Source organism: Salminus brasiliensis, chromosome 6 (assembly GCF_030463535.1).
Source record: "Salminus brasiliensis chromosome 6, fSalBra1.hap2, whole genome shotgun sequence".
Classification (NCBI taxonomy): domain Eukaryota; kingdom Metazoa; phylum Chordata; class Actinopteri; order Characiformes; family Bryconidae; genus Salminus; species Salminus brasiliensis.
In genome coordinates this window covers 19,536,456-19,555,534 of record NC_132883.1, presented here as the reverse complement: position 1 = coordinate 19,555,534, position 19,079 = coordinate 19,536,456, and the positions used below count along the sequence as shown (strand labels likewise).

General features: G+C 39.0%; 1 protein-coding gene and 3 non-coding genes across 5 annotated transcripts; 3 read left to right on the top strand and 1 right to left on the bottom strand.

Annotated features, from left to right (window-relative positions):
- Window positions 1-219: 219 nt before the first annotated feature.
- Window positions 220-11,800, bottom strand: mfsd14bb (major facilitator superfamily domain containing 14Bb). 2 transcript variants are annotated; one of them, XM_072681914.1, is made up of 12 exons: window positions 11,566-11,800; window positions 10,499-10,594; window positions 10,185-10,247; window positions 9,969-10,096; window positions 6,594-6,708; window positions 5,584-5,802; window positions 4,898-5,011; window positions 4,723-4,794; window positions 3,511-3,623; window positions 3,233-3,330; window positions 2,715-2,863; window positions 220-1,946 (listed from the first exon to the last, which is right to left on the bottom strand). In XM_072681914.1, exons 1-12 carry the CDS (start codon window positions 11,638-11,640, stop codon window positions 1,731-1,733), a joined length of 1,458 nt encoding a protein of 485 aa, XP_072538015.1. In that variant the 5' UTR covers window positions 11,641-11,800; the 3' UTR covers window positions 220-1,730. The 2 variants fall into 2 exon arrangements, with proteins under 2 accessions (XP_072538015.1, XP_072538016.1); XM_072681915.1 differs by having other exon boundaries at window positions 10,499-10,591.
- trnaa-ugc (transfer RNA alanine (anticodon UGC)) lies at window positions 5,117-5,188 on the top strand. Its single transcript has one exon. It is a non-coding gene; the product is annotated as a tRNA-Ala (tRNA).
- Window positions 11,801-17,511: 5,711 nt separating the features above from the next.
- trnak-uuu (transfer RNA lysine (anticodon UUU)) lies at window positions 17,512-17,584 on the top strand. The gene has a single exon. It is a non-coding gene; the product is annotated as a tRNA-Lys (tRNA).
- A 1,056-nt stretch (window positions 17,585-18,640) lies between these two features.
- trnak-uuu (transfer RNA lysine (anticodon UUU)) lies at window positions 18,641-18,713 on the top strand. The gene has a single exon. It is a non-coding gene; the product is annotated as a tRNA-Lys (tRNA).
- The last annotated feature ends 366 nt before the right edge of the window (window positions 18,714-19,079 follow it).

Below are 19,079 nucleotides of genomic sequence, written 5' to 3'. Positions count from 1 at the left end.
AACGCTTACCATACACTTAAATACATATTGTACTTTTCTCAGGCAGCCAAAACCTTTCGGACAATGCACATGTAATTAGAAAAAGACAAGGCACTGCCTGAGAACTTACTGTTTTACTTGAACAATCAATTGTTAATTCTATACAGGCATATTGAGCAATGTCGAGTTGCAGAATTTAGCACTTTGTGTACACCGTACACACTGACAGCGGTAGACCACTTATTTTCAAATCATCATTTAATAACCACAAATCATAAGGAACTGCTGCATATATGGTTAAATAGACATCTCATTTTACAAAAGTGCAGTTAAATAACAAAAACTCTGACCTTCACTCTGTCCATCATTTGTTTCAGGATATGAGTAAATATGGATAAATCTCTACAGATCTGCAGAAACTACTGCACTGCACTTAATGACTGCATAAATTTACATAGTTCTAACCACATTTGTTCATGCCTTAAAAGCTAATAAATGAAACAAATGACAAATAACTGCAATAATTTCTTGTGTGCTTTTACAATATCATGTATAGCAGTAAAAAACACTCCAGGACACTGAAATAGTAGTGCCACAGAATGAGGCAAATGTCAAATATCATGAATGATCCCTTTACTAGTTTACCTAGCAAAGACCAAAAGTGATAATCAAGCCAACCAATAATGTCAGTCAACAATGAAATTGAGATATTTACTTATCTTCTAGCAAACCGTTCTAAAATGACTATAATGCATGCTAAAGAGCACTGTTATATACAATGACATAATATTTCTATTGCCACAATACATTGGACAGTTAAACCTAATATGTCTGTATAACAAGTAACATATGGAAAAGACTCTGCAATTAATATTTTATCAGGAATCTGGAGTGGCTTATTTTACAGAGGTTGCAAAGAAATCGGAATGTATAAAAAAAAGGTAATCTGGACTGAGATAACATTTGATCGTTCTGATTTGTTGTTCAAAATTAGGTAGGCCTAAGTCACACTCAATGTTATGGCTTGAGGTAGCAGAATGTGTGTGATAACCACACAAGATTATACAAAATGTTTACAATTAAATGCATCACATGATAAAATAAATAGCTCTTTAACATATACACAAGTAACAGCTCACATTTATCTGTGAAATTTCAGTTAGAGCTAGAACATTTTTTTGCTTTTAGGTCACAGACTACATGCACTGCATTGTGTATATTACATCTACAGGGGCATTTAAACTACAAAAAAAACAAACAAACAAACAAACAAAAAAAAAGTAGATCCCAGTAGCTTCTAACTAACTAGAATTGGGTTTATATTATTTTGCAATACCTCTGTTTCTATATAAAGATGATACATTTCAGTTTTTCTCTAAAGAGTCTGTGTTACAGAACCACAGTACTATTTTATAGTACAGTATAGTATACATTCAGTAAATACAAATAATTTGCAAATATATGGTGAAGGCACATTCTCTCTCTCTCTCTCAACAGAGAAAAGCATCAGTGTGTGACATTCATTTTAGCTGGCAAAAAATAAGCAAACCTTGCCTCATGTTAAAAAACAAAAACAAACAAACAATAAAAAACATCTTGGAAACAAAGCAGGAAGCAATTTATTAGATAATAAAATGAACAGGTTGTAACTGTTCGTAGTCCATGTTAATCCAGGTCACCTTTGCTTGCTCCCATACATTGTGTTTCTGGGTTGTTTAAAAAAAGCTGGGGTTTGATGCAGAATCAGGTAGTTACATGCTGCTGTCCTGCAAGAGAGGCTCGATGTCCTCATCACTCCCAGGAGCAGAATTATTACTCGGGGTTCCACTGACTGGCCCTGACATGGCTCGTGTGCTACAGGTTTTCACCGCCAGACATTGCCGTTTTGGAATGAAGACTGCTACCAGTAGTGCCAGAAGAACAGTACCAGCTCCAAACAAAAAGGGAGGCCCTGGAATGACTGAACTCTGAAAGGCAAGAAGATGCAGGTTAGGTTGAGCAGTTTTAGATCAGCTGCAAAAAAGTCACACGTTCATTACATGACACTATTTTAGTTTTTTCATAATTGTCATGGATGACAGGTTAACTGGTCCATAGTGGGGCGTTGATTGCTCTGTACCACTTGCAGTTGTCGTTCCCCTCTGGCATCAATTTCCTATGGGGAACCACTGTTATACTATGGGGAGGCACTCAATGTGCAAGAGGTCCATTCTTAGTACACCTTTACTACGGCGGCTCTAGAACATCCTAAAAAGTTAGTGTTTTCCGAGATGATACCACCCTTTGCCCGGTACCCTATTATCATGCCCTTTTCGGCATGATAATAAACCCATCAATCCCTGTCACATGGCATCTGTGACGTCCCAGGCAAAGTTCATTCCAAATCAGGGTTGATCATGATATTCTGTTATCACTATGACATGACAGTGACAGCGGCCAAAGGGTGGTAGCATCTTGGAATCGGATAACTTTGTTGTAGTGAAGGTGTACCGAGGATGTACTTCTCACACATTAAGTGCCTCCCAATGGCATACCAGTGGTGCCCCATTGGCCACTGACTCCAGAGATCGAATGACAACTCTGACGAGCGGTGCAGAGCAACCAGTCAACCTCTATAACGAACACAGTCATTTAATAAAGTCCGTGCCATGATGTCCTACTATTGTCATCCAAGCCAAAAGGGTATGAAGAGTGTATACTGTAGTTTCGCAATACTTCCGATCATCAGTCCATACCTCATGATTTACAGCTGAGGCTGAGTCATGATCCACTGAACTGATCTCGTTAAGCTCTACGTTGAACAGAAAGAATATAAATCCAAAGAGCGCTGGACCAAGACCATTGCACAGGCCCCTGATCCCTGTTATCATTCCTTGGACTGCACCTGCACGAACAGGAAAAGAAGATGCTTTGCTTTGAAAGATATAGGAGTAAAAATAACTTACATTTTCTGCAAACACTCATCGGTTCTTTAATTGTTTACTTATATTAGACTCCAAGTTAGTATTATAGAGATCTGCTTTTTGTGTTTGGCTCTTGAACTGTATTTACTTGTTATTTACATCAAGTTATTGTTTTAACCACACTTTATTAGCTACCGTAAGTAAGAGACTATAAAACCCATTGTGTTCAGGAGACTAAAGAGTATGTTCTTTCCACTGTGACAAGTATGCATGTGACTGTGATATAATGGTTTCTGACTGAGGTATGAGTCATTTTGACCTTTTACTCGCACAGCCTGGTGTACTCTTACCCTGCTGGTCGTGATCAGTGCAGCGGGACACTAGTGCACTCACTGCAGGGAACGTGATACTGGACATGGCAGCCACAGTGCCAGCTGCCCACATCATCCTACATGTATGTCATAGAAATGTGTTATTTTAAACCAATGGAGACATGCAACCATAAACTTTTTAAAAACACGACAACAGGGCTTTTAAACAAAGAAGTGAGGTATTAATATGAAAACATTTCCAAACTACTTATGAAAAGGTCTACATGTTAAATATTTGTTTGCCTTTAACAACATACCATGGTTCTGACCCAAAGCCATACCAGGCCAGCTGGAACAGCTGAAATCCAAGCCCCAGTAACACAGTATTCTTATTTCCGATTTTCTTCATAAGTAGACTCAGAAGCAAAGTCTAAAAGAAAAAGGAAAACAAGGAGGGAACCGTTATAGCAAATCATCACACCACAAAACTATTAAATAAATGCAGCAGCGAATGAGCTTTAAGGTCAAAGAGCTAAAGAGTATCTATTAAGCTGATGTATCCATTGAGCTTAAATTACTTAAGAGAAAAAAAGTGAAGTACATGTGTTTGTTGTTACACATTTGCTGTGACTGTAAGCCAAATTGATAACTGCATAGTAAGATATAAATGTATTCACATATGCTGATGGCCATTTTGAAAGTGTTTTAACTCTTAGTAAGGGTACATGTTATTTTTTAAGAAATAGCTGACTGTCTGAGACACAGCACAGCTGTTACAGTGCATAGTTAAAATACCAGTCATGTTCTACATTTGAGTAGCACACAATCTTTTATCACAAGATGCGCTGGCTTGTTAAATGCTAGCTTAATAAATGGTCAACAGCTGTAGGTTACTACATTTTTTTATTTTATTCATATTATTATATGGTGGGCTTAACGGGTACAATACTGTATAACCAAAGAAGAAAAACAGAGCAATTTTTATTTAAAACATTTAAATATTACAAAATAAAAAACAACCCTTAAACATTCGCCACTCTTCAAACATATTTAATTTTAGTGATGACAAGGCTATATTTAGAATACTTTAAGTTTAGGATAACTTGGATAATGAGAAACAGAAAATGCTCTGAACTTGCACAGTACTGTGTGATAAGTGTGACTTTGCCATACTTTTGATAGATAACTTACATTTCCATTTATGGTATTTAGCCGTCTCATTTTTCCAGAGTAATTTAAACTTGAAATCATGCTGCACACGTAAACGAATGTAGCCGTAAGAGTGTTGCCCAAAGACTCTGGTGTAACATGGTGGGCAATCTGCCACTTTAAAGATGGTGTTGCCCATTATGCTACTCCAACTGCTAACTGTGTGCTAATAGCAGGCAAAGTCACAATATACTGTTTGTTAAGCATGTTAAGCACAGAAACTAATAGACACGAATCAGTTGTTATAGGTAAAATATGTAGTTGAAGATATTAAGATTAGGATTGTAGGATGTAATTAATAATAACAAATGACACAGTACCTGTGCTACAATAGAGAGAATTCCGACCATTGCTATAAATGCTGCAATTGCAGCTGATGAGAAGTTAATTACCTGAAAACACAGAGACACAGAGTGTTTCAGATGACATCATGAAACTCAATATGACAAAAAAAAGCTGACAATCAAAAAACATCTTAATACTACCAATACTGACCTGTCTCAAGTACAAGAAAAAGCTGGAATACTGCCCTGCCTCTGGCAAGTATGACAGAAACACTGTGACACATATCAGTAGCACTGTGGTGTCTTTACCCACTTTTCTTAAGGACTGTGAAGAGAAGGGAACAGCAGGAATAATAAGCCACTGTACTATTATAGTAGCCATGAGTCTATATAGTCTAAACACAAATAAACATCATACAACAATGAAAGAGGGGATGTAGCTCAGTGGTAGAGTGCATGCTTTGCATGTATGAGGTCCAGGGTTCAATCCCCTGCATCTCCATGTTATAACCTGCTAGGCTGGTTTTTGCAACTTCAGTCTACGAGGATCAGGAATTTTAGGGCAGTGGTGGCTCAGCGGTTAGAGCGCCGGGATATCGATAACAGGGTTGTGGGTTCAAGCTGCCACTGTTGGGCCCATGAGCAAGGCCCTTTACCCTCTCTGCTCCCCGGGCGCTGGAGTTGGCTGTGTGTGTGTGTGTGTGTGTGTGTGTGTGTGTGTGAGTGAGAGAGTGTGTATTCACTACCAGATGGGTTAAATGCGGAGGACACTTTCGCTGTACAGTGTACAGGGACAAATATGTACCTTTACCTTTAAATAAACAAAAAAGAAATAGCATTGCATTAAATAAATGGTCATTAAATAGCATTTATAAATTATATGAATTTTTAACTCACACCAAAGGGGTCAGCCTGCTCCCAAGAAATAGGAAACCCCCATGAGGTCAGTCTCATTTTGTCTGGCAGAGACTCAGGCACAACCAAGAGAACGAAAAGAATATCTGCTACAGCAACAATGGTGGCTATCAGTACAACCAGACTGTCTCCATAATTGGCAGATATGTATGCCCCTATAGCAGGACTTGTAACTAAACTTGCAGCAAATGTTGCTGAGACCTGAGGCAAGAGAACAACAAAAAAAAAAAATAAATACAATTAACAGCCAACAGTCAGTATCATTAGCATGTACATTGGACTGTATTATTTTCTTTAATCACAAAACGTATTACAGAAAGAAGCATAGAAACATTAAAGGTCATAAGTAACAACACAAAAGTATTTATATTTTTTGCCATTTGGCTCTGTTGTCTAGACTGTCACATTCTTTGGGTATTTGTTAAAAACACTGATTCTTTGCTTCTGATCTTTGTTCCCATACATAAAACGAAAATATGTGAAATCACAGTGCTGATTATGAAATAATTTACAAATGCATGGAAACCACAGCCTTCTGACAACAACTGCTTCTTATAAGGATTTTTATTAATTAAATATTTGTTTTAGGGGTTCTTGGCACTGCCCTTCTGGTCATACCTAAAACATTAACCTGGGCACATATTGTCTGAGCTGTTTTATGCTTTGTAGCTTTGTAATTTTTTTTTACCTGAAACTGGGATACTTTTAAATAGGGTTTCATTATTTTACGGAGGAAACACAAACTACATTTTTAAATAATAAACTTTCATTATCTGCATTTCCTTACTTTTAGGGCCTTTTTGGTAAATTCACAAACTGTAAACTTAAATATAATACACTAAGCCAGTGTCCTTGTCAGAGCAGTATTGCATAAAGCAGGATTTCACAATTTAACCAGAAAAAATTCAATCTTAAGTCTTGTCAGCTCTTGATGCAATAAAAAAGGCTTAAAAAACAAAACAAAACAAAACCAAAAAAACTCAAGCTCTTACCAATCCATAGGCTGTGCTTCTTTCATGTTCCTCTGTAATATCTGCTACATATGCAAATATAACAGAGAATGTAACTGAGAAGACTCCAGATACAGAAATGAGGGCAAAATACCACCTATGAGGAACAGAGAGATTGAAAAACATACGTTTAGAACACACATGTTGCAGAACAATTTCCACATTACTGAGGAGTCGTGATTAGTTCACATTATTGATTTGTCTGACAAACAGGTTTGTTTCTCAAAATGTGTTTTTAAAAATCAACACAGGAAAGGCCTTATGCATTTAATTAGCATTGAAATGCAGAGGTTTTCACATAGCTTCTACAAAAAGAATGAATTTCCATAACATAAAATAGAGCTATGTTTACACATTAGAGTCATGGACATAAATATTATCTGAACTTCTTTCAGAAAATGCATTACTTCTCCCAGAAATATGTTGCAGTTACAAATGCTTTTCACATGTAACATTGTTGTTTGTATTGGAACATAAACAAACCCTCAAATCAGGCCACACAGCGCTGCAGAAATGCACTGGAAAAAAATTACTGGTGCATTTTCTGAAAGAATTACACGAGTGACAATTAGTGCTGGGCATTTTAACAGTAAGTACACTGCGGTATTTAAAAATGTTGACGTATCTCATAAATACAACGTGTCAGATTTCTGCTCTATGTCTGTCTAATACAAGGTCAAATAAGCTTTTTCCACCCATGTGCATTCAGTGAGTCACAGGGTACTGTAGGAGCTCACTGACTGGTGATTGCTCTGAAAACAGGGATGAAAACAAGCCCACTGTACTCCTGATTTTAGCAATGTGCTTAGTTCAAGTAGAAGGCAGAGTATGCAAACCTGGATGGACCAGTCTCCTATGTGTGCCTGAAAACACTCAAAAACACTCCTGAGAGAATTCACCCGACTTGCTCTTAGATATGAGTCTAAACGTGTGAGATTTGAGTCTCAGTTAGCTGGAACTGTGCTGTGGTGTTCAGTCTGCTAGCTAACTTATCTAAGCCAAAATTTCTCGCTATGATTCCAAACACGGCAGAACTGGTCTCATTTCTGTTACTCCCAACACCAGTCACTTGGCTTTACTCTCTTAGACATTCGGTAGCTCAGCAGTTAGTTACAGCAGCTGCTCAGGGCTGTCTGATAGCGAGTGGGCTTTAAATTCAGCTTTCTGTCCTTCCAACACCAGTTACTTAATCCAAGTCATTATTGTCTAGACGCTTTCAGTCAGACAGTCATTCATTTTGTTCTGTAGTGGAGGGACGTCACAATATTAGATATTTGGTAGTTGGTCCCAATACCACTGAAATTCTACGATACTCAATGCCAATTGCAATATCACAACATAAAATAAACCATTTAAATAAACCAACCATTTCACCAAGACCATTTTTTTTGGACGTGGCAAAAAAAAAAAAAAAAATTATATATAATAATTGACTTGGTTCCTAGTGTCCTAGTAAGTCCCGCAGTGACATATAACCATGAAGTGTGATCTAGCGACCATCATATGCTTCCTTGTATAAACTTTCCTTGTATAAAATTTCAGGTTTTCTGAGGTTTCTGCTCACACAGCAAGCTAATATCACTGGTTACGAGCCATCACAGCATTCGCCTAAACAAGCTAACATTTGCTTTTCAAAACGCAATCTAAAGGTCTGCTTTTAAGATGCTTAGATAAGTTTGAGGTGTTTCCTCCTTTCATTTTAAATGCTGTGTGACACTGTTTGCACATGGATGCATGATTATACGATTCAACTTGTGGAACGTCATTCCACAAGGTTTCGTGATGGTTATCTTCCTTTTTATGCTGCTTCTCTCTTACATATGTAAGGGGCAGTGGTGGCTCAGCGGTGGCTCAGCGGTTAGAGCGCCGGGATATCGATAACAGGGTTGTGGGTTCGATTCCCGGGCTCGGCAAGCTGCCACTGTTGGGCCCTTGAGCAAGGCCCTTTACCCTCTCTGCTCCCCGGGCGCTGGAGTTGGCTGCCCACCGCTCTGGGTGTGTGTACTCACTGCCCCTAACACATGTGTGTGTGTGAGTGTGTGTTCACTACCAGATGGGTTAAATGCGGAGGACACATTTCGCTGTACAGTGACAAATACGTGCACCTTTACCTTTTTACCTTTACATAATCCTTTACATGTGTAGGATTATCATGCTGCCCTGTCAGTTCCAGAGACATCCCAATCTCACGTATCTATGATGGCTGGGGTACTTTCTGTTCCTTACAGTACCACAGAAAACAAGAAGCGTCCCGTTTTTGGAATTTTGGTATCAGTATCAGACATCCCTACTGTAATGAGCAGGTGACCAGTTATCCTGCTATACACGCTAAGCCTACCCAACTTCTCTCTCCTGATTCATTAAGCTTTATTGAATGGCGAGTTTGTCCAGGAACCACATAAACGTAGAACCATCTGCACTACTCCTCCCCCCAGTAATACTGCAGTAATATACCGCCCAGTCCTGGTGACAATATTTTTGGTCTTGACTGTAATCACATATCAGTTTATGACTTTCAGAATTATTGCACTTTTGAGAGCCTCAGTGTGTGGAAGGACAGTAATTATCTTGGGCTGCGTCCCCATCCAAGCATGAACACGACTGCCCTACAAACTACAGCCCTAATTCTACATTCCCCCACCACTTTGAACGAGATAAGAGCAGCTGCTAAGCTTGCAAGAAGGTTACGTTAAAAAATGTCAAGCCACAGAGCTACCCTTGCATTTACTTTGCAGTGACCTCAGTCGAGTGTTAGAAGTACTAGTAATTAATTAAAAAAGCTCACAGACAAGAACTCTTCACTGAGCAAAAACTCTTATGTCCATCATATAGTTAAACCACTTAAGCTCCACATTTTCATTCCTCACTCTTATAGGATACAAATAACTTAACAAGTTTAAATAGTTTTTAATGTAATAACTGACTGAAGTTTCTTATGATATAACCAAAATTAAAAAAAGTTTAAAAAGTTTTACAAAGAGATTAATGGAGGTTTTCTGCTCTGATGGAGATCCTAGATCAACTAAGCAATAAAAACTTGCATTTTTTCTAACTGTTTACAGAGAAAATCTATTTTATAGTTTTTTTTAGTTATTCAAACCAATGCTGCAAATGCAAAATCTAAAATGACAAATAAATTAAAACAAAATAAAAATGAAAACTGCAACTTTCAAACTGTGAAACAATAAATCGGAATCCGAAAGGGCCTTGCACATTCTTTATGAAACCTCACAGTAGCTATAACTCTTATTTAAAATGGACTTTAAGTCGGCCATAATAAGCTAACAGACATGCTCACATGAGAGCCATGTGATACCACACAAAGAGCGCAGTGTGGGCTAATCCAACAACTCTTACCACGGGCTTATCCTCATCAGTGGGATGGGGGCACAGGTGAAGAACACTGTCAGCAGCAGGAAAGACTTTCTGCCCCATACATCAGACAAGGCACCAATTAAAGGGGCGCTCATAAACGACAGCAAACCCTGTCAAAAACATGCCAGAATACTGCTCACTACTCATTCAACCACTACGCACAGAGGTGTCGAAAACATCAGGAAAAATAATATTCACCTTAACACCCTGAATAAGCCCATTCATGAGAAACGTGTGCTGCGGAAATGTTTCATGTAACACCTGAGGACAAGAAGAGCATGTTACAAAAACGCAACCAAGCAAATATGTATTAATTTGACAACAATGTACTGTACGCTGTACGCCCTATACTGTAAGGTACATCATACAGCAGTATGACAGAAACATGCAAGGGCGTACTGCCGATGTCCTGTTCTCTTGCCTCACAAATGACTTAATTAAAGGCAGATAGTTATGCACACACATACAACTGTGATTTCTGCATTCGCCTTATACTGTGGCATATTACATACTGTCAGCATCGGTGTTGTAAGCAGGCCCCAGGAAAAGAATTCCAAAAAGATGACCACAACTGCATGAGTCACCTTTGCACGACCAATACCACGCTGCTGGGAAAAAGGAAAAAGTTTCAATCACTACAAAGTCTGCTACAACCACAACCTATAGGTCTTATTAGCTTTAGAGAAGTTATTTATTATATAGGAAATCATATAGGAAGATGAAGATGTAAACAGGTATAAGAACTGTCCACATCATACAGTGATGAAGTCTTTTAGCTCTGTCTAAACCATGAGAAGACTTCATATATGCAACTGGCCGTCTTCTTCAGTTCTACACTAATGCCCTTAGAGGATCAAACACTTGGATTTATGAGCTGACGTTTTAACCGAGCTAGGCTGATAGTAGTAGTACTAGCTAGCTAGATCATGCAAGTATTCCAATGACAACAAGCAAGTTCATAACAGCAACAGATCACATGAGTGAAAAATGCAACCCTGCATTAAGACGCTGGTTGACTGGAGGAAAAAAAAAAAGTCTGTTATCTATTATTTATTTAATATCTATATCAGTATTTCATGATTTACAGCAACACATAGCTTACATCTGCTCAAATGCCATTTTAAATGATTTTCAAATAGCGAACATCTGCCACTGCGGACAGTTTGCTCTCGCTTAGCTATTGCTGAATATAGTTGGCTAGCTAGCTAGCTATTTTTTCTAAGCTAGTTGACTACATTAGCTAGCTAGTTCGCTATTGAAATTGGAAAAATCAACGTGGAGCTCATTCAACAAAGGTTAGCAATCTGGTCAAGACGAGCAAAGAAAAACGATTGCATGTTAGAACTAGCTACAAATACCGGAAATCATGGTAAATTAGAAAATGCGGGTGCTACATTACAGACGTTATCAAACTGTAAAAGTGTAGCTAGCTATAGCTAGCTAGCTGAACACGGGTTGAAATGCAGGAACTGTAATTGTGTTAAATTAGCGTTACATGGTTAGTTAGACCGCTACTAGTTAAAATAAATCGTCCAGCTAACTGCCTCGCTGCCGACACGGAAGCAGGATAATCACTCACTGTAGCGGTGTCTTTGATGGTTTTGACCAACATAGTGCCGTCGGTCCCTTGATGCTGTTGATTACACTGGGTCATCTCACATTGTGCTACAAGCGCCACTGATTAAATCCATTGTGCCAGATCTGAATACCTCGTCCACGTTTGATTAAAAAACCGTTAAGCACTAATCAACTTTACCCGCAGCGACAACTTTGGTAGCAGTACCAAAGTTGTCGTACGGTAGAGGTTCACTTCCGTTCCGCGGTGGAGAGTTAGATAGATAGCTACTTTCAAAATAAAAGTACCAGGCTGTCTTACCTCCAACACCATGTACTGTACTGTATTTATGAATATTTGTAAAGCAACGATAGGCCAGGTGAGTCGCTAGGTTAGTTGTAGGGAATGTTTAGTCCTCCTTAACCCTTTAAAGCCAGAACCATTACCTAAATAATCAAACCAAACCAAAACATGAATACATTTTAAAGTACTTGGTCAATTTTAAAGTATTTGGACCTGCAGGTGGCAGTGTTGCTCCAGCTCCATGCTTGCGCTCTTGCTCTGTTTCTGATTTAACTCAGCCTGTGAAAAAAATCTGTAATTCTGTACATTTCCAGTTTCATTTACCTAGTTCTTAATATTACCTAGTCTTTTAATTATTGAATTTATTGAATTTTTAACATTGATTATTCCATTGGTATCCCTCCAACAAAGCAGGTGGAACATTAATCGTAACATCTGACAAGATATCCCTCTGCTGAAAAAAACAAACCAAAACAGACCAACTTGATGCTGGTCTTGCTAGTGACCAGTGTGTGTTTTTACTGGTTTCTGCTGGTGTCCAGTGTCTCAACAAGGTTGATACGTGGTTGAAAAGTTAATTAAAAAAAAAGAAAAAGATGCCTACTCGAGCTGCCTACTCGACTGCCTTTTCAGGCATTTTCCAATTCATGTCATAGAATGCCAAACGAAGGGAGTGAGAGAAGCTTTCCCAGATTTAGAGCAAAAGGCAACGGAGTACATGAAATTGTCACTGCCTTGAAGATTGAAAAATGAAACAATGAGGAGGTCATGCGTTATGATGACATATATGCACCTATGAGGCCCCACGTTTTCCGTCCCCCCAGAGGAAGAGCCCATATGCTCAGAGCTCATCTCATGCACGCTCACCCCGTAGGCATTCTCCCACCCACCACACTTCACCAGAGCACTACTCAAGATCCTCCTCACATCCCAGTAGGGACTATATTAGACGAGGCATTTTTATGGAGAACCCTAGAGACTATTATCATTCTCAACATTCCCCTGATCTGCACACTGATTCACATGGTGACAATAGGCGACAGTACCATGCTATGTCAAATCACAGTGGATCAGCATTTCGCCACAGAAGCCCAAGCCCACATGCAAAGAGAGTCTCTTTCCAGGATCACACAGGCTACAGCTGACTGACTCCGACTGACTCACATAGCCATGGTCATTCCCACCATGACAGGAGGGTTCTCCAGCATAATCTTGAGGGAAACTACCATTAGTTCATGTGGCGTGACACTCATCCGCTACACTACTGCTACTACTAAGCACCACTCAGCTATCTCCAGTGAGCTGTACAGCCCAAGTCACAGTGAGCACCACTGTACCTCCACAATGTGAAATGCACTGTTTGGCTTCACTAACACCGCCTTCTGTTAAGTCAGGCATTCCTGATGGTTACTATGGTTTTCTTGAGCCCTGCCAGTTAGCTAGAGTATAGATGGAGTTACTGTAGCACAGACGCTGACAGAAGCTGAAAATGGATTTACAGTGGTACGTATCATGAACCCTACAAACAGTCCTGATGTGTTGCAGCCAGGTTTGCAACTGGGTCAATTCACTTCAGTATTGGATGCAGAAACAATCGAAACTACAGCTCCTGTCTGTAATGTGTCTACCCCACTTATCCATGCACCTCCTGAATGCTTTGCTCCTGTCTTACAATGATGTGCCCCACAGATTTTGGCACGGCGGTGGCTATTTTGTTTAATGAATTGTTCTTCTAAATTGTTCATTTTTTGTAGCATCTGTCCAGTATAGTTTTTCAGCATGGAAATGAGAATTTCGGGGGGACTAAATTTGGTAAATTACGTTGGTTAATTTAGAATTAGTTTTATGTCATTAAGTGACAGTTCATGAAATGTGAAAAGTAAATTTTACATTTAAGTTCAGATGTTGGTCAGAATGATGATTAGATTACTCTGCTCTGTTAGACAGTGGCTTTCTCCTGGGGTTGGTTAGGAGAGCCTGGGGGGAATAGAAAAAAAGAGAGGGGAAAGAGGTGGTTGCTGCTGTGTTCGGAGGAAAAGATTATAAAAATATTAAGAAATAAACTTGTTTGTCTGTATTTGGATTTAATTCCCACATGCCTACGCTATTAATACTCATGAAAACTAAGGATTACATTAGTATTATGTGTTTGTCATAGATGTCATGGTATACCTTAAGTCTTTTTACTTTATATTGTGTTTTTAACATCAGTTGTCTTAAGAAATGGCTAAATATTACTGTTACACTATATATGTTATCACTCTCTATTATCATTTTACCACTATAGTTAGGGTAGTTTTATAGACTAGATAGCCTTATCAGAAGGTTCTTCCTGCAGTAATGCTATAAGTAGGGTATATTTTTTTGTGGTGTAGATAGGTCTTGGAATGTTATAAATGCCAGAAAAAATGGAAAATCTTTATTGTATTAAGATAAAAGCATTAGATAAAAGCAGTGACATCTTAATTATAAGCAGGATTCTTAAAAATACATGAGATATATATATATATATATATATATATATATATATATATATATATATGCATTATTTTTGTTTGGGGGCAAGGATTTGTTAATGAAGTAAGTGCATTAGAATACCATATGTAAGTCTCTGTATTGTACATGTTTTTATTGTGTATGCTTTTTCTGTCAGAAAAACATTATAATTTTATAAGTTAAAAAATCTTTTTAACTTTTAGTGTAAAGATAATTTCACCTTTTGTGTTGATTAGTTTGTTAAAGAATATTCACACAATGTAATGGGCAATATCACATCTGCCATGTTCAAACTATGTCAAAATATGGGGAAAACTAAAAGTTTTGTTTTGAGTTTTGTTTACTGCCATCTTTTCTGTTTAAAGCTTAACTACATGCTTTGTGTAATGTTACACATTAAAAGGAGTGTGACAGCAGCATGCCAAACAGTAGTATTTTATTTATTTATTATTTCTCATTTTGAATGCAAGACAAAGTAACTAATGCTGCTCCATTTCATCCCATTTACTTTTTAGCCTTGTTGCTTTTTCAGTGTATGTATATCCAAACATTTTATTTTTGTTGTGTATAAGGGCTTTTTTCCCCCTCACACCATCAGTCTACTACATAAACATGCCATGTGAGAACTGCAAGAAATTTATTAGAGCATACTATTTGTTGGTAACTTGGTTAAGAAATTCTTTACAATGTGGTTATTTGATATTTGTTTACATTTTTGAGCCCAGAAGAAATCTGTCATTGACAAGCATAATGACTGGGATGTCTTTCTTGATGTTTTCATTGCATTTCAAGGTCGAAACAGACACTTTTTCTGTTTAGAAGAGAGGCAGTGTTCCCTTCTGAGCTACCTGTTCACTCACCAGTTAGTCTATTCACTTAGTTAAATTTATGTCAAGACAAATGAATGTTATTTAACTTATTTGTTAATGATTGTTTTATTTGTGATGTGATTCATTGGAAAGGCTAAGAGTTTTGTAATGCAAACTCTAATATTACGTATTATATTTCAATATGCAGTACTGTTTTTTAAAGCTGGTAACAACCTAACTGGCTAAATATATGCAAGCCTTTTGTTCAGAACTGTTGCACTGTATCTTCAATGGAATACAGCAGGTTAGGAAAAGATAATTTCAGCATATTCACTGTGCAAATATATGGTTCTTATGATGGTGAACTGTGAATTTGCACCTGTCTTGCAAGCTTTCTATTAGTAAAGGTATGTAAATCTACAGTCAGTTAAAGTAATGCCATGTTTCATATGAAAAGGATGATAATAATGTCAGGTTGTAGTCATATATACAAAATACTCTGAATGTAAAATCTGAGATTTTTGTGTACTATCATGTTGTATTTTGCAGAAGTTATCATAAACTGCTTTGTGAATATGGCACGACAGATTCTGAACTGAAAATGCTGACAGGCGTTTGACACAATTTGACTAATTAGCAGCATAGTTTTAATGTTTGATTAGACTATCATGCTAGCTGCATGCATCCCATATAGCCATACAGCTGGAATTAAGCATGTCTTCACTGTTTGCAGTCTAGTACATGAAACTAATTTGTTCACTTAGCCGGTGTACTGCTTTGTTCTTAACTTTTAATCAAAACGTTCTGCAGTCAATCTCCCTGAGGAAGGAAATGGTAAGTTTCTCGATAACATAAACAAAATAGTGGAGAAAAACAGCAGGACAAGTCCCAAGAAAAACAGAGGCATATGCAAATACTTTTTATGGGAGGTGGGCTATGAGCTATGGAGATTGCATGTTCATTGGTTGAATGTCAATGTGAATTTTGTATTAATTACGTATCATCCATGCTAAATGCACTGTACTTTTTAAAAAAATGTAATTGTGCAAAAACTAAGACGAAATGCTGCACTTCCTAATTATTTTTCCCACAGTCCATTTCAATTTCCAGTCTTTCTCTGGAAACAATTTCAGCTCAATCACTTTCAGTCAGGAGATAATGCCAAAAGTATTTACTCACCCATCCAAATCATTAAATTCAGGTGTTTCAATCAATTTCATGGCCACATGTGTATAAAACCAATCACATAGACATGCAGAACTGCTTCTACAACCATTTGTGAAAGAATGGGTCGCTCGCAGGAGCTCAATGAATTCCAGTGTGGTACCGTGATAGGACGCCACCTTTGCAGTTGTGAAATTTCCTAGCTACTAAATTTCACAGTCAACTATCAGTGGTATTATAACAAAGTGGAAGCAATGAGGAACAATAGCAACTCAGCCACGAAGTGAAAGGCCACATAAAATGACAGAGCGTAGTCAGCGGATGCTGAGGCAATTGCTACGCTGTATGGAGTTACGTCTCTAATCAATCCTTTTCCAAAATTCTGGCTTCTGACAAAAGCTTTGGATTCTTGACCGTGCTTACCCTTTGAAGAGAAAACATCTAAGATGAAATCTGCTTTTTGAAAGAAACACACACAGGTCAAATAAAGGGACCATTTCCAGTCTTTCTCAGGAAACAATGTCAGCACAATCACTTTCCGTCAGGAGCTATGTCTTTCGGGTCTCCGTGGCCGAGCAGTTTGACGGTCCAATCAAGAAGAAAAATGGTTTAGGAATGTGTGGCATGGTCCTTCCTAGTCCTGCCATGGCTGCTTTACAATCTTGGAGAAGTGTTTGGGAAGTAGCCCGGCTAGCTCAGTCGGTAGGGCCTCAGACTCTTAATCTCAGGGTCGTGGTTTCGAACCCCATGTTGGGCATAGTTTCTTTATACTTAATTTCAAATACTATGCTGTTGCTCTTCCAGTCTTTGTGCGGGGAGCAAGAGACGAGGAAGAAAAGGGAACTGTTGTCATCCCTTTCGGTTAACAGCCAAACGCGCTAACCGATTGCTCCACAGAAACAGCCTGCCGTGGAAGTGCTAGTCTGGCTTGCCAAATGGAGTGACTTCCCTGTTTTTTAAGATGAAATCTGCTTTTTGAAAAAAACACACACACGTCAAACAAAGGGACCATTTCCAATCTTTCTCAAGAAACAATGTCAGCACAATCACTTTCCGTCAGGAGCTATGTTTTTCGGGTTTCCGTGGCCGAGCAGTTTGACGGTCCAATCATGAAGAAAAAGGTTTAGGAATGTGTGGCATGGGCCTTTTTAGTCCTGCCATAGCTGCATTACAATCTTGGAGAAGTGCTTGGGAAGTAGCCTGGCTAGCTCAGTCGGTAGAGCATGAGATTTTTAATCTCAGGGTAGTGGGTTAGAGCCCCACGTTGGGCGTAGTTTCTTTATACTTAATTTCAAATACTATGCTGTTGCTCTTGCAGTCTTTGTGCGGGGAGCAAGAGATGAGGAAGAAAAGGAAACTGTTGTCTTCCCTGGGTGGGCTTGAACCACCAACCTTTCGGCTAACAGCCGAACGCGCTAACCGATTGCACCACAGAGACAGCCTGTCGTGGAAGTGCTAGTCTGGCTTGACAAATGGAGTGACTTCCCTTTTTTTAAGATGAAATCTGCTTTTTGAAAGAAACACACACAGGTCAAACAAAGGGACCATTTCCAATCTTTCTCAAGAAACAATGTCAGCACAATCACTTTCCGTCAGGAGCTATGTTTTTCGGGTTTCCGTGGCCGAGCAGTTTGACGGTCCAATCATGAAGAAAAATGGTTTAGGAATGTGTGGCATGGGCCTTCTTAGTCCTGCCATAGCTGCATTACAATCTTGGAGAAGTGCTTGGGAAGTAGCTCGGCTAGCTCAGTCGGTAGAGCATGAGACTCTTAATCTCAGGGTCGTGGGTTCGAGCCCCACTTTGGGCGTAGTTTCTTTATACTTAATTTCAAATACTATGCTCTTGCACTTGCAGTCTTTGTGCGGGAAGCAAGAGACGAGGAAGAAAAGGGAACTGTTGCCGTCCCTGGGTGGGCTCTAACCACCAACCTTTCGGTTAACAGCCGAACGCGCTAACCGATTGCGCCACAGAGACAGCCTGCCGTGGAAGTGCTAGTCTGGCTTGCCAAATGGAGTGACTTCCCTATTTTTTAAGATGAAATCTGTGCTAGTCTGGCTTGCCAAATGGAGTGACTTCCCTGTTTTTTAAGATGAAATCTGCTTTTTGAAAAAAACACACACACGTCAAACAAAGGGACCATTTCCAATCTTTCTCAAGAAACAATGTCAGCACAATCACTTTCCGTCAGGAGCTATGTTTTTCGGGTTTCCGTGGCCGAGCAGTTTGACGGTCCAATCATGAAGAAAAAGGTTTAGGAATGTGTGGCATGGGCCTTTTTAGTCCTGCCATAGCTGCATTACAATCTTGGAGAAGTGCTTGGGAAGTAGCCTGGCTAGCTCAGTCGGTAGAGCATGAGATTTTTAATCTCAGGGTAGTGGGTTAGAGCCCCACGTTGGGCGTAGTTTCTTTATACTTAATTTCAAATACTATGCTGTTGCTCTTGCAGTCTTTGTGCGGGGAGCAAGAGATGAGGAAGAAAAGGAAACTGTTGTCTTCCCTGGGTGGGCTTGAACCACCAACCTTTCGGCTAACAGCCGACCGCGCTAACCGATTGCACCACAGAGACAGCCTGTCGTGGAAGTGCTAGTCTGGCTTGACAAATGGAGTGACTTCCCTTTTTTTAAGATGAAATCTGCTTTTTGAAAGAAACACACACAGGTCAAACAAAGGGACCATTTCCAATCTTTCTCAAGAAACAATGTCAGCACAATCACTTTCCGTCAGGAGCTATGTTTTTCGGGTTTCCGTGGCCGAGCAGTTTGACG

Excerpts from the sequence above, each read along its gene's own strand:
- mfsd14bb (XM_072681914.1), bottom strand. The coding sequence starts at position 11,640 with ATGACCCAGTGTAATCAACAGCATCAAGGGACCGACGGCACTATGTTG. Across the intron at positions 10,248-10,498 it reads TTACAACACCGATGCTGACA|GTGTTACATGAAACATTTCC; the intron begins GTATGTAATATG and ends TCTTGTCCTCAG. Across the intron at positions 4,795-4,897 it reads TTTTCTTGTACTTGAGACAG|GTAATTAACTTCTCATCAGC; the intron begins GTCAGTATTGGT and ends CTGTGTTTTCAG.